At 35.0% G+C, this 14,365-nt stretch overlaps 2 protein-coding genes and 1 long non-coding RNA gene across 5 annotated transcripts; 1 reads left to right on the top strand and 2 right to left on the bottom strand.

The window, feature by feature from the left end:
- Nucleotides 1-72: 72 nt before the first annotated feature.
- LOC139847330 (uncharacterized) lies at nt 73-3,665 on the bottom strand. Of its 3 annotated transcripts, none has more exons than XR_011759443.1 (7): nt 3,276-3,665; nt 2,021-3,171; nt 1,878-1,936; nt 1,584-1,795; nt 1,022-1,164; nt 594-935; nt 73-475 (listed from the first exon to the last, which is right to left on the bottom strand). It is a non-coding gene; the product is annotated as an uncharacterized lncRNA (long non-coding RNA). The 3 variants fall into 3 exon arrangements; XR_011759445.1 differs by having other exon boundaries at nt 73-410; nt 657-935; XR_011759444.1 differs by having other exon boundaries at nt 594-915.
- Nucleotides 3,666-4,157: 492 nt separating this feature from the next.
- LOC139847688 (uncharacterized) lies at nt 4,158-5,018 on the top strand. The gene has a single exon (XM_071837413.1). It carries the CDS (start codon nt 4,158-4,160, stop codon nt 4,923-4,925), a length of 768 nt encoding a protein of 255 aa, XP_071693514.1. The 3' UTR covers nt 4,926-5,018.
- Nucleotides 5,019-11,462: 6,444 nt separating this feature from the next.
- Nucleotides 11,463-12,264, bottom strand: LOC139850728 (uncharacterized). The gene has a single exon (XM_071840280.1). It carries the CDS (start codon nt 12,244-12,246, stop codon nt 11,623-11,625), a length of 624 nt encoding a protein of 207 aa, XP_071696381.1. The 5' UTR covers nt 12,247-12,264; the 3' UTR covers nt 11,463-11,622.
- Nucleotides 12,265-14,365: the final 2,101 nt, after the last annotated feature.

The following is a 14,365-nucleotide window of genomic DNA, read 5'->3' as shown; positions in this document are numbered from 1 at the left end:
TTATTTGGAAAAACTTCTTGGTCAATAATTTTAACAGTAACAGACCCTGACCATTTGGTCAGTCAAGTCCATTTTCAAAAAATACTCCTACACCAAGCAAGGCCTTATAAGAATAGTATTACCAAGTGCTGATAACTACAGTCAGTACAACAATCTAGTATTGAGCATAAGCACATGAGAATATATGGTGTAATGTATATGGCAAGCTGGTTTAAAGGTAATCATAATCAAAATTCTATGTACACTTGGCAAAAAGAACGGGTTGCAGTAAAAACTGTTGCACTTGAGTTGGGGGCTACGACGGCTTCCTTATAAGCAAATCAGAATCTCCTCCTTCATCTAATTTTATACGTCAAACACCTCACGTTAGCCCAAAATACCGTATCGGATAGCACCGCTATCATGGTGACCTGCATCCATTTTGACCCGCTTACGAAAGCGCAGTTCATGGCCATTTCACCACCTATAATTAACACTTTACACGACATACAATTCAATCTACAATACAACCTATACAGGTAGGTTCTTTGATTAATGCACAAAGTGATATAAACTCAAAGTCCAAGCTTAGTTGTATTAATATATGAGTGTACCAACAGTAGGAATAGTGGTGACAACTTCACTCAATTTGAGCTTGTACAAAATTGTGTTTTTACCAGTTGCATCTAGACTCACCATCAGAATACGAATCTCTTCCTTAGTGAACAATCGCTCAATAAGCTTAGTGAAAAGCAAAATAAATGTGCAGAGTTTAAGACCCACCACCACAAATCTATAACAATAACAAAAACAATAAGAAGAAGAACTCAGACAGTACTGATTCGCAAAAGAATTATATGAATACACACATGTCAACATACCTTGGTCATCACATCCTTGAGTAATCCAACTTCAATGTAGTAACCCACACACGAACTGATTCATTAAATTCAATTCTGAATTGACGCCACAAAGCAATAAAATAGAATATATTTGTTGCGACTGTTTTAGAAGTATTAAGATACGGGAGATGGTGACATACCTGACTCGACCATATTCCCACCTCTTTTAAGTTGCGCGTCTTAAACTGACCCAACCATTTTGTCATCTCTAATGAGAATATGTGGAAATGATCTTCTATTCTTATCAATCCCAAACACTCGTTAATTTTCAATTGTTACAAACCTGGGTAATACAAAAATGTTAGACAAATGAAAACATGTAAAATTCAAATAAATGGATATGTTGGTACAAAACTATAACTTTTCCATCATACTTTTTTATAATAGTGAGCGTAATATGAAAATTGTTACTTAAACTAATCTAATTGACGATGTTACCAAATTCAAATAATTTAATATTTAATAACCAAACCAATTCAGTTGATCACATTACCGAAGTTATTAATAATAAAATGGTACACAACAAAAGTATAAGGACCATACAAAAGTATCCTTTTTAGAAATACACACTAATACAACACAAAGGTAGAAACAGCTGCAATTATAAAGATGTGTTGTGTTAGGGTGTGTTTCTCATATGATTTATACAAAAGTGTAAGGCTAATATGAAAATGAAGCAAAAGGTAATAAAAATTTAATGACCTGCAGCACTCGAAGGACCAACAGTAGAAACAGCAAACGACCCTGAAACACAGAAGTAGTCGCACACTTGGGCCAACATTACTAACGAAATGTAGTGACACACGTAGGTGGCAATCTTTACCCAATATGTATATGGTATAAAACAACCAACATATTTAGCCACTACTGGTACATGATGCCTGCCGTATATCTTTGTTACCTAATGTACATCACTGAAATAACACAATGAAAATACCTTAAGCTGTGAGTGTAGCAAATAGCGGACGTAGTAACTAAAATCAGGCAAAACATCACCTGCACATGTGGTATGCAAAACCGTGCCATTTCCCGTGACAGTTTTCACTGCTTGGATCCTATTATGTTTAACCACACAAAAAAAAACGTGTAAAATATTTTATAGATCAACTAACAAAAGCGCACTAAAGATAAGATTTAACCTCTGAAAGGTACCCAGCACTGTCAGAATCATTAAAAACCACAACATTTTCATCCTCCACAGATAATGCATCAAGAGAAGTACCCAATTTGACATCATTTTCATCAGATACAAAACATATAATGAAAAAAAAAATAGTTATGTCAATCGCTCTCCTTAAGAGGGTAGTAAGTATTGTATAACATCTACATCATACTAATGCATCAAATTGTCAGTTCTTATAAAATAACAAAAAAAAAAAAAAAAAAATTAAAAAAAAAAAAAAGTAGTGTTATTTATATATAGGGATGGGTTTGAAATCTCAAAAGGGTTTTCATTTTTGGTAAGAACGCATCAACAGTAAAAAAAAAAAAAGGTGTATGCACACAGTAACAGTAAAATTTAATTTGAAACAAATAGTATCAAATAAGGAAAAAGATAACCGAGGCTCAGTAATTTGCATACATCCAAGCAAAGAGAACATGAAATGTCATGGCTGCAACCCGTAAGTCGCCCGCCACGCCTTGGCTGCAACTCCTAAGTTGCCACGCCACTCCATGGCTGCAACTTGTAGGTTGCCACGCCACGCCATAGTGCTAACCCCTGCCAATATAGTAGCAATTTATTCTCCTTACTCAATCAGGCTGCCACAAATTTATCATCACAGCCTCCCATTGTAATAGCTCAAAGCAAAGAAAAATAAATCGTCATTGTTGCAACTAATTGTTTGCCCTGCCAAGATATGACATATCTATTCCATTGCGAGAAAACTATATGCTTTTCAATTCATCATCAGAATGTCGTTATTAGAGTTTTTTTGATCAAAACGACCAAAAATCGGGTGTCTATTAGTATATAAGGCTGCCAACATACAACTTATTGTTTATCATCCAGAAGTACATGAGATTCCATGGCTTCAACTCAGTTGCCTTGCCAAGATACAACTCATTTTCTCCGATCGTAACCCACAATTGAAAAAAAATCTAGCAACAGTTGCAAATCATAAAACATTAGCCACAATTTCAAGCATTCGTATATCAAAACATCCATCATAATAACCAAAGTGCATAACAGTAAACGAACAAATGTAAACGAAACTGGTTGTTTAATGCAAACCACGACAACTACCTACCACACCATTGCAACAGATTCCAAGCATATTTGGTGCAAAACCTAACCCAAAAAAAAAAAAAAAAAAAAAAAATCCATAAAATCAACAACGAAATTTTTTTTAGCCCTGCGACGTTATTACTTAAGTAAAAAATAGTAGACAATACCTTCTAATGCTTGGAAGGACAGAAATATCTCAGATTGTCGCAATGTTGGTTACAACGGTGGCGGCTATGGCGGTAAGATTTTCACCCGTATCTGGATCAATTATAATGAATCAGAAAAAACAGATAAGCGGCTAACAACTTCGCTAGATCCAAAGGAATCACCGAAAAAATCTGGGTTTGTAACAGATGACACGAAGACTTGACTGTATCTCCAATCGATTGGAAGAAAATCGGAGTAAAATCGTAGAATACGTAACCATCTGTACACGATTTCAACGAATCAGTCAGCAGAAATCAGAGAGAAAGATGAATCGCTTGAGTCGCTGGTGCGAGCAGCAGAGGCGAACCCTAATTTTTTTTTTTTCCTTTTTTTGTAAAACTGTGGTGGTGATTAGTGTATAAGGGTAATGTGGAAGTGGTTGAGTTTGTATTACACATGGCTACATGGGTGGTCTTATGGGCCATATTTGGTCCGTGTTTCCAACACCATTTTGCTTTCTTATCATGTGAATCCAAATCCAAATAGTTTTTGTACCACATTTTGAGGATCACTGCTGTAATAAACTGCACTTTTCACCTCAAAAGTTACAGATTTGAAAGCTATGTTCCAATTGTAAGTTAGGGATTATGTAAAATGATAATGAGATATAGAACAATCAAAATGTGGGAAACAGCAAAAGCACATTAGCTACAAGAAAACAATCTGTAGTTGGGCATGGATGAACCGGACCACTAAGTAGGGTCATAACGGAAGGATGTTTCTTTTTGCATGTGTTAGCCCACTAGGATTAGATACCACATTACACAATGGATGCCTATATATAATATATAGAACCCATTTCATGCAAATTTACAAACAAGTCATACTCATTCTTATTAACAATGCCTTCTCACAAAGTCTTGAGTGTTATTTTCTTTGTATTATTAGGTTTGGGCATTGGTGTGGCTACTAGAGCTCTTTTGAGTGTTGAAGAGAGTAGTTCTTACATTCATGGTGGTTTAGCTGGTGGTGGGGGTGGGGGTGGTGGAGGGGGTAGTGGTGGTGGAGGAGGTGGTAGTTATGGGGCAGGAGGAGAGCATGGGATTGGATATGGTGGTGGGGCTGGAAAAGGTGGTGGTGAAGGGTATGGAGGTGGAGCTGCAGGAGGCGGTGGAGGTGGTGGTACCGGAGGGGGTGGTGGAGGTGGAGGAGGAGCGTCAGATGGTGGTTCCGGTGGCGGTGAAGGAGGTGGAAGTGGTGGTGGACATGGTGGGGTAGCCTATGGTGGTGGAGTAGCTGGAGGTGGTGGTGGTAGTGGAGGTGGAGGTGGCGGTGGAGGGGGAGAAGGAGCACATGGTGGTGGTTATGGTGGAGGAGAAGGAGGTGGGATAGGTGGTGGATATGGTGGTGCTGGGGGTGCTGGTGGTGGAGGTGGACATGGTGGTGGCGGTGGTGGAGGAGATGGCGTTGGAGGAGCAGGAGGAAGTGGATACGGTAGTGGTGGTGGAGCTGGAGGGGGTGCCGGAGGGTCGTATGGTGGATATAGTGGAGGAGGTGATGGTGGAGGCTCGGGAGGGGGCGGTGGAAGTGGTGGCGGTGTAGGTGAGCATGGAGGCGGTAGTGGGAGTGGGGGTGGTGAAGGTGGTGGTCATGGTGGTTATATTCCTTGAATAAATCAATGAATAATTGTCAATTAATGATTAATGAAATCTTTTTATGAATAATATGATATATGATATGATTAATATCTCTCTGTAGATGCTTGCAACAAATTGTTATGTTGCTGCAAGTGTTCATGTATTGGTAATTTGATATGTTCATTGTTATTAATATAATCTATAATCTATCAATCCTTTATATACCAAAAGTCTAGCCTGTTTATTTTTCAGCTTGTTTATTTTGTTCCAAATCAAACGTATATCTTTAAAGTGCAATGCGATACATTATTTATCATCATCATCATATATATAAAAGAAGAATGAAATCATAATTTTTGTGATGATCATAAAATTTCATCCATTATTGTTACATTAAACATGTCATCCATTGTGAAGATTCTTTAAACTTCTATGCACTGAAAAGACAAAAACAGAGGTCGAACATAGAAGGGGCACCTGGCAGGTTTCGGTCCTTCCTCCACAAACATTATATCCATTTGCTATATTGTTGTAGTTTAAGTTTACTAGGGAGTATTAGAAGTTGGCATACGAGATTGGCTCTTCAAACGATCTTATTCTTGGTCGGGTTGTGTGAATCTTTATTTGAATAATATGTTTCATGTATTGATCAATTTCATGCCCTATTTTAAAACGGGAAAAAGATTTTTTCTTCGTACCTAATCATACTATTCTATCAGTTAATCATCCTAATGATACATGTGTTACGTACTAATTTTCCCCCTCCTATGATTTGGTGATCTAACCAAATATCAATATTTCAATTGGATACGATGATAATTAAGAGGAAGACATTGGAGGATATATCATTACTCTTTTAACCACTTATTATATTGCAATTTGAGATCAGTTTTTATAACGCATGTAACGTATATATAATTAAAGAAGATTTAACCCGTTGTAATATCATCAATAAACGTATAGTTATGGCAATATGATTTTTTTTTTTTTTTTTGAAATAGTAATATTTGGTAACATGTTTACAAAACTAGAAATTTTGAAAAAAACTTTACAAAAGGTTTGGTCAAATCGGTGTTCCAAAGTTCGGTTTCTATTAACTTTATCCACATGGCAGAGTGACATGGCAAACCGGACTTTAAGACACCGGTTTGCCACGTGACATTTTTTTTCTTCTTTTTAAGGGATTCTGGGATGAGCTTATTTATTTTTTTAGAAAAAAGTTTAATTGTTTTTGCTAGATTTAAGGGATGAATATCAATTATTAATAAGCTAATTTGAAACTTCTTTTAATGTAGTTTGAGAAATGAAAGTTCAGATAGTTATTACTCCGTAATACGTATGAATTTGTTTGAAATCTTGCGTAATCAAGTTGGGAAATGAAATAGACATGAATGTAATGTTGGGAAATGGAATGGACTCTGAGCTGTGTGATTTGGTCTCCGTGCATGAGTAAATATAAGTTGAGAAGTCATCATGTCATCTACATTATATATATATATATATATATATATATATATATATATATATATATATATATATATATATATATATATATATATATATATATATATATATATATCAGTAGTTCCTTTCATAACTAAAATTGGTATAGCTTAGCGATTATTGGTGTCGAAAGAATTTCTTTCCCGTAAAAAACCGGGCCTAGCAGTGAGGCTTTTTTAAATGCCTTGTTCGGTGATATCAAAAGAGTTTCTAATCATGATCATAAGTTGCAGCGGGTGTCTTTAAATTTAAGAGTTGAGGTTGTTGATTTTCGATTAAGTGACTCTTTATTGAAAGTCTGTCAGCTTGCGCAATTATAGCGGGCATGTCCTATGTTTGATTGCCGGTACATATAGGGTTTTCGACGAACATGAAATGAAAATCTAAGTTGGAGTTTTGTTCAATCTTTAAGTGTGAGATTGCTAGGAGTTGTGAAGCTAGAGCGAAAGGAAAGAAAATCGAGGTAACTTAGGAGCTAAGTTTGCTTGAGGCCACATTTACACGAGGAACAAGATTACGATCTTTCACAAGTTTTTGTGTTGAATTAGAAAACGTTAAAGGCTTTAAATTTTGTGTTTCACTATAAATAAACCCCTTAGTCTCAATGTAACATTGTACCAAGTTGAATATAAAGAAAAATATATGGTTTGTAGCTGTGGAGGCGTGGACTAAACCTTTTTCAATGTGTTTTGAGATCCGATATAACCACGTAAATTATTGTGTCGAGTTCGTTACTTATCTTTTTAACTTTTCTCATCCGTTTGTTGCATGTGAGATGTAATTCAATTACACAAGGCTTGTATGGATTGTTATTTTGCTAACGAGTGTATTTTTAGTTTGATTGTTGTCTCTGCCAATCCCTAATAGTTATCTAGATCAATGTTTGCTTAACAAGTGTGAAAAATTCTACAACCACCATGGTGAAATTTGGTCTCTCGGATCCATTATGTTGAAATTTGAACAGTAGTTGCCATGTTACCAATTGATATATAGATAAATATATGCACATGAGCATGATATTCGATATATATTTGCACCCAACATTCGTGTACATGATAATATTTTACCCAAAAATTAAGTAGACATCAAAGTTATAATTTTAAGTTATCAACAATTATCTACATATAGAAAAAGTGAGTGAAGCCAAAATTTCAAACATCTCCACTTACAAGTTAAGGCATGTGCAAGCCGAAAATAAATACCATGATTTGGATTGGAGCACATATTAGTGTCGGCTTTAATGCTACATTTCTGTAGTATATGAAAAGATAGTAGAAATAGAGGCTATTTTGTGATAACAAACATAATTTATTTGGTTTGGTTAGGTTACAAAAGTGCTAGTTCCACTACTAGTGTCAATAAAATATACAATCAATATAATATACGATTGGTTCATTTTGGTACCATGATTGGGACTCTTCAAGAACCCCAAGACGTACCTTTGATTGGTTGGCCGACTTCTTTGACAAAACATAAGATTGAAATATGAAAATATGAATGTTTTTTGAGAAGGTAGAAATGGTAGAAAAATCATACGAGTATTATATTACTGTATTCGCTCATATTAATTATCTTCTAAAAAAACACAGTTTAAAGAAATGTCATAAAAGTACTATACTTTTCTGTTTACTTTCCAATTTTACCATTACATTTTCTTTTTTCTTTAATGTTATCCACATACATTAGGACCATTTGTAGTGGTGACTCGTGTTGTGGGTTCGTGTTGCTTACGTTTTGCACTTTTTTGCGGACTAGGATGTGTTGATTTTTGATGTGGAGTATTGGTTGTATTGGTTTTTGGTGTGGGTTATGAGTATTGTTATAATGCGGTAAATATAATTGGATGAATATTAAAAAAGGATAAAAATAATATATTTAAATTAATATAAAATTATTAAAATTGAAGCAACGTGCGTTGCTGCTTCCGATGCATTTCAACCAACACGGATCAAATTGCCAATCAAACACATCGATACTGATGAAATGAGGCATTGCCTCTTTGCCACATAGGATCCAACCGGGTTGGATCAACCCCGATACAAACGGTCTAGTGGCATAATAAAACTTAATCTTCTTATTCTATTCTATTTATGGATTCTTTTCAATTTGTGGGAGTGAGCAATTAATTTGAGACATCCCAAAATGAAGTAATGGACAGTAAATTAGGGACGGATGGAGTATTATATTAATAAAAGCGTAAATGCCCGAAAAAGTAAAGTAAATTGTCTAAATTGCCAATAAAAGTAATATGATCTTTTCATATGCTCTAAAGGTAATGTGTTTTTCAATTTTTGTTAAAAAGGATTACAATTTAAATGACATATGGGTAATATGACACCCACATCATCATGTATGCGCCACGTAGATGCCACATCGTCTTCCTTTTCTGGTAACTATAAAATTTACATTACCTTTCATAGTAATTTTCGTATCGGACTCTTGGATTATTAAACATTCATACATTTATAGTTATGATTGAAATCCCATATTAAATTTAAACTAAAGTTTAATGTGATGTTACGAGTTCGATTAACAGTTAATTAAGCACCCAATTGTGAATATCGATTACCCAAATCGAGTTTGTGATTTAGTTACAATCACTTTAATCGGATTAGTAGTTCACAATCGCACTTATAATTATCATGCACTAATTTCGGGCTCGTAATTACATTAAGCTCCAGTTTAAATTCAATTATGGATCTAAATCAAACTAATAAATGTATAAATATTTAATGGTCAAAATGTCCAAAAAAGTATTATAATATACGAAAATGATCAAGAAAGGTAATATAATTTTAATAATTGCCAAAAAAGAATGATGATGTGTGTCTACATGACGTCACCGCTTTCACATACTTGTAGGTTTTCTGCAAACCCATCCTCACTAGAAATCATAAACCTAACCGGGACATAAGAAGGCTTCTCGAAAGGCCATAAGTTGTTATATCTCTTTATATACTCGTAATATACAATAAGTAACACAGATAGTTATTTTCAAAGTCTCCAACCATTATAGCTGTTAGTGCATAAGTCCCTAGTTCATTAATTCTTTATCACGTTTATTGTAATTTAGACATTTGATTATCTAAAGACTTTGGTTATTAATTTTTTATGGACTTATGCTTGTTTCAAGTTGTTCATATTCATATTGCAACTCTAAGTATCGATTAATTATATCAAAACGTTCATTCCATAGTGTAAATCGATATCGTATTAAAGTTTATTAGTTAGTAAACTTAACATCGTGAATTTCGCACAAGATATTGAGTATAACAATTGATTTGACCCGTTAAATCGATCCCAAAACAATAAACACAACAACCCTTTGATTTATAAAAAAATAAGACGAAGCTTAGATCCCTATCAAAACAATCACACATCTTGATCTCAAACTTGAAAACAATCTCACACGTAGCATCTGACTAAATGAACTAGCTAGTATAAAACAACCCTGGAACAAATCTACAAAACATTAAACATCAACTCAAGGATTCAACAAGTACTCCATCCTCTAAACCCATCACACCACAAATGACCATTTGAACCGTCGTATGGGACAACATATAAATCACTCGAGACTACTAAAACCATCGCTAATGAGACGAACTACAACCACATGGAAAAAAACCCAAGATAACTCGGGAATATCGACTCAAACGACCAACCAAAACATCCTACAACTTTGAACGATACAAAAACCACTCACCATAAAACACCTAAAACGACTTTATAAAACCATCTAAGAACCTCTTGAGACCACCAACCATATTGACCTCTAACCTAAAAACTAACATTAATCATCTAACACCACGACTTGAAAACCCTCAAAATCACCACTCGAAACCATCGACAACCCACGTACCATAATTTGGTTGGTGATAGTAAGTGTTGGGTCATAACCACTTGGTCAACAAAAGTCACTATTGTGTTTCTTATGTGGTTAGGACTAGAAAAAAATGTGTGTGACTGTGTTATACAAGGGATTTAAATACAATTTTTTTTTTGTATAACATGGTTTTTACTAGTTTTGCGAGCCGACTAATTTCAGGGAAACTACCGCTTTACAACAGTCCGCTGTCATCGTGGGTAAACATCCGTGGTCACGGGGGAAATTAATTTTTTCAACATCTTAGGGTTCATTTGTTAACAAGCTAGCCATTGCAAAAATAGAGTTTAAGAAAGTTTTTATGAAATCATTTCATTTTGTAACAATCTCACATATGCAAATAATATCATTTTATCACTTTTACTTTAATTCTTGCATTTTATGATTCTAGCTATGGATTAAAGTCTACACGTGGTATCATTGCGGGAGAGAAATATTTTCAGATCCAGTTTATATTTGATAAAAAAATACAATTCAAATTCAAGTAGTAAGTTGATTTGTGTTTTTGCTTTTGCCGATGCTCATTGCGGAGTTAGAAGATATTCATTGAGTAAATCCTCTGAAGACTACATATACCATAGGTTATGACTCTTATGTCTTGCCCGCAATAAATTATAAATTAAAAGCGATAAAATAATAGTATTATTTGCAAATGGAGTTTGTTATAGAATGAGATGATAAAAAGACTTCCCTGAACTCCATTTTTGCAATGACTAACTTGTTTATGAATGAACCCTAAGAATTGTATTTAAATCCTCTACACAATCTTCCATTTCTATCCCTAAGCACCTAACCAACACAATATTCACTTATGTTGATTAAGTGGTTATGACCCAACAGTATAGATGATAGATAAAGTTTAATGTATTTGGTAAGTTTAATAGTATAATTGAATAAATCTAAAATTTAGTGAACATTTTCATGAAGTATATAAATTTTTGTGGGCTAGTGATCAAGCTACAAAAATATATACAACGTGGTAGTATTTTGTTTACGACAATATTCGCCCGTGTTTTCGCCTTCTTAGTGATTTACGCTAGGAGTGTGTAAGCAAAATAACCCATTATAATTATAATTATAAGTATAATTATAATTATAATTATAATTATAATTATAATAATTATAATTATAATTTATATTAACTAAAATAATAATATCTGTTAGAGAAAATACACCAACACTTATATTAATAAACACTTGAATTAACGTTACAAATTCATGATGATGCTCTTAAGTGCATCAATTTTTCATTAAATAACATTAGTCCATATGACAAATGTTTTTGTTCCAAACTTATTATCAATAATAACACTCATACTCATTGTCCATGTTAAAAACACATCAAGGCATATAGCCACCATGACCACCACCTTCACCACCTCCTTCACCACCTCCATATCCGTCAGCACCACCACCACCTCCACCTCCTGAACCACCACCGGCACCACCACCTCCTGCATGTCCACCATGAGATCCTCCCGCACCACCACCGGCACCACCACCACCACCATATCCACTTCCTCCAGCACCACCAGCTCCTCCACCTCCACCACCACCACCTCCATGTCCCCCTCCACCACCACCACCTGCAGAACCACCACCTGCGGCACCACCATATCCCGAACCACTCCCACCACCTTCTCCACCACCATAACCGCCACCATGCGCTCCTCCTCCTCCACCACTACCACCTCCACTACCACCACCTCCTCCTCCACCTCCAGCAGCCCCACCACCATACCCTGCACCACTTCCTTCACCAGCTCCACCACCATATCCACCACCATGTTCTCCACCACCTCCTCCACCGCCACCGCCACTACCACCACCTCCTCCTCCACCACCACCTCCATCTACACCATAGTGGCTACTCTCTTCATAAGTCAAGAGAGCTCTAGTAGCCGCACTAATTCCCAAACCTAATAGCACCAAAAAAACAACACTCGAAACTTTGTGAACACCCATGTTTGATAATATAAAAAAGAGTAGTGAGTTGTTTGTAGTTTGCATGAAAATGGATGGGTATTTATAGGCATTGGGTAGGGTGATTTCCAGGAGTGTACAACTTCAAATGGCTAAAAATACAAAAAGAGTCATAATAATGACCCTACATACACATAGTCGTCCACTTCAGACTTCACATATAAATGGATATCCAACACAACCCATAATTAGATTTAGATTTAGATACACTCTAATTGTTTGAATTATTAATTAATTGACGTTTTATTTAGATCACTTGTGCATTTACTAAAAGGTTTGATTGTATTTTAAATAGCTTTAATTTATTTAATTTATGTTAGTGCAATGAGTACGTAAGTTTTGATGAAAACTTTTAACGATAATTTAAAAGCATAATGATCATATTTACTAACCGCTTTTCCCCGTTTATATAATCTTGTTTCGATTGACAAACACTAAAATATAGTTATGCGTACCACCTACACCGAGCCTTGAATGCTATATATTCTGCGTATTCGATTCATGTGACACTCATTTTTTATGATAAGACTCCAACAAATATACCATTTATTTACATACATTTTGACACACTTTTAAAAAGTATGAAATTTTTGTTAAATTACTCACATTTATAATTAGATGTAAATTTGTTACATTTACGAGTGTAAACTTTCGTCAAACTTCCACATATAATATTGTAAGAAAAAAAGTACACTTATTTGTGAGTACAATTATAAATTTAATCACACTTAAAATGTTAAGATATGATATGTAACAAATTTCCTCACTTTTAAATGTAATTAAATTAAATTTGTGTTTGTACACAACCAAGACCACCCATTAGACTATTCGTAACGGTGAGTGGTGTTACTTGTGATGTCGCTGGACTTTTTGCACTTTTTGGATGACTAGGCCGTGTTTCTTTTTCGGATGGAGTAGTGGTAGTGTTTCTTTTTGGTGTTAGTTAGGAGTTTTGTGATGATGTGTTAAAATATAATTGAGTTAAGTATTAAAAGGAGGTAAAAATAATATTTTTAAAATAATAAAAAAGAAAAAAGAAACGGGAGTTACTTTTGGTGTTGAAAAGAAACGCAAGACCCAAAAACGCCACCAAGTGACACACCATTACGGAGGAATTTGAGCGTTTCTTTTTGCCACGGATGCAAGTAACGGGAGTTACTTCCACCGTTACATGCAACTCGTCTTACGAGGTGTGAAAATGACATCAAATTTCATCCTAAGGCGTCAAAACAAAGCCATGAGGTCGTCAGTTTGTTTCCAACGAGCAGAAAAGGGCGTGAGATTCCATTTAGTGTGTTTTGATTGGTTGTGGTTATATAGTCATTTGACAATGGACACTTTATTTTACTATTATTACTTTTTTCAAAAACTCACTTGCTACGATTATAAATAACACATTTTCTCTCATTTTATACACAGTTACCTCTCTTTTTTTCCTACTATTCTTTTAATCTACAGACTACAGATTATTCAGAAAAATTATATAAAGAATTCATACATTTTAATTTTCGCTTCAAAAACGAAGACGAATTATAATGGATTTCATTCAAAATTACGTGGGTTAGTTTTCGCAACCACAAGCCTCACGTACCCGAGGGAGCGTGGTGTTGTGAATCAACGATTATTGGAGGATTACTTTTCGGAGACACGTAAGTATCCGCCGAATATTTTCTGAGATGTTTTCGTTTTAGTGTCATACTAACGAGCCACTGGCCAAATTTACGAGATTTCAAGCAAGTGTCTGAATAAAATTTTGAGAAAACTTTTGGGGTGTTGCAAGGTTTGCTTGCTATATTGAAGGCACATTCTCGAGTTTTGAGTGTGAAGAAGATGAGATGGGTAATGCACACTTACGTAATAATTGTACACAACGTGGTACAAGAAAACAATGGATTCGCTATCGATTTAAGAAAGAAATGCTTACTGAACCATCGACATTATCTAACGTGTTAGAGATAGAGAAAGAGATCGGGAAACAATACTAGTGAAATACAATACAGACAGCGCACTATCATTTAAGGGATGATCTTGTCGAGCATAATTGACACTTTCCTCCAAACTTTCGTGTTATGAATGAATTTTAATTTATGTAATATGTTTA

Source organism: Rutidosis leptorrhynchoides, chromosome 5 (genome assembly GCF_046630445.1).
Source record: "Rutidosis leptorrhynchoides isolate AG116_Rl617_1_P2 chromosome 5, CSIRO_AGI_Rlap_v1, whole genome shotgun sequence".
NCBI classification, from domain to species: Eukaryota; Viridiplantae; Streptophyta; class Magnoliopsida; order Asterales; family Asteraceae; genus Rutidosis; species Rutidosis leptorrhynchoides.
This window is presented reverse-complemented; position numbering and strand designations above follow the sequence as displayed.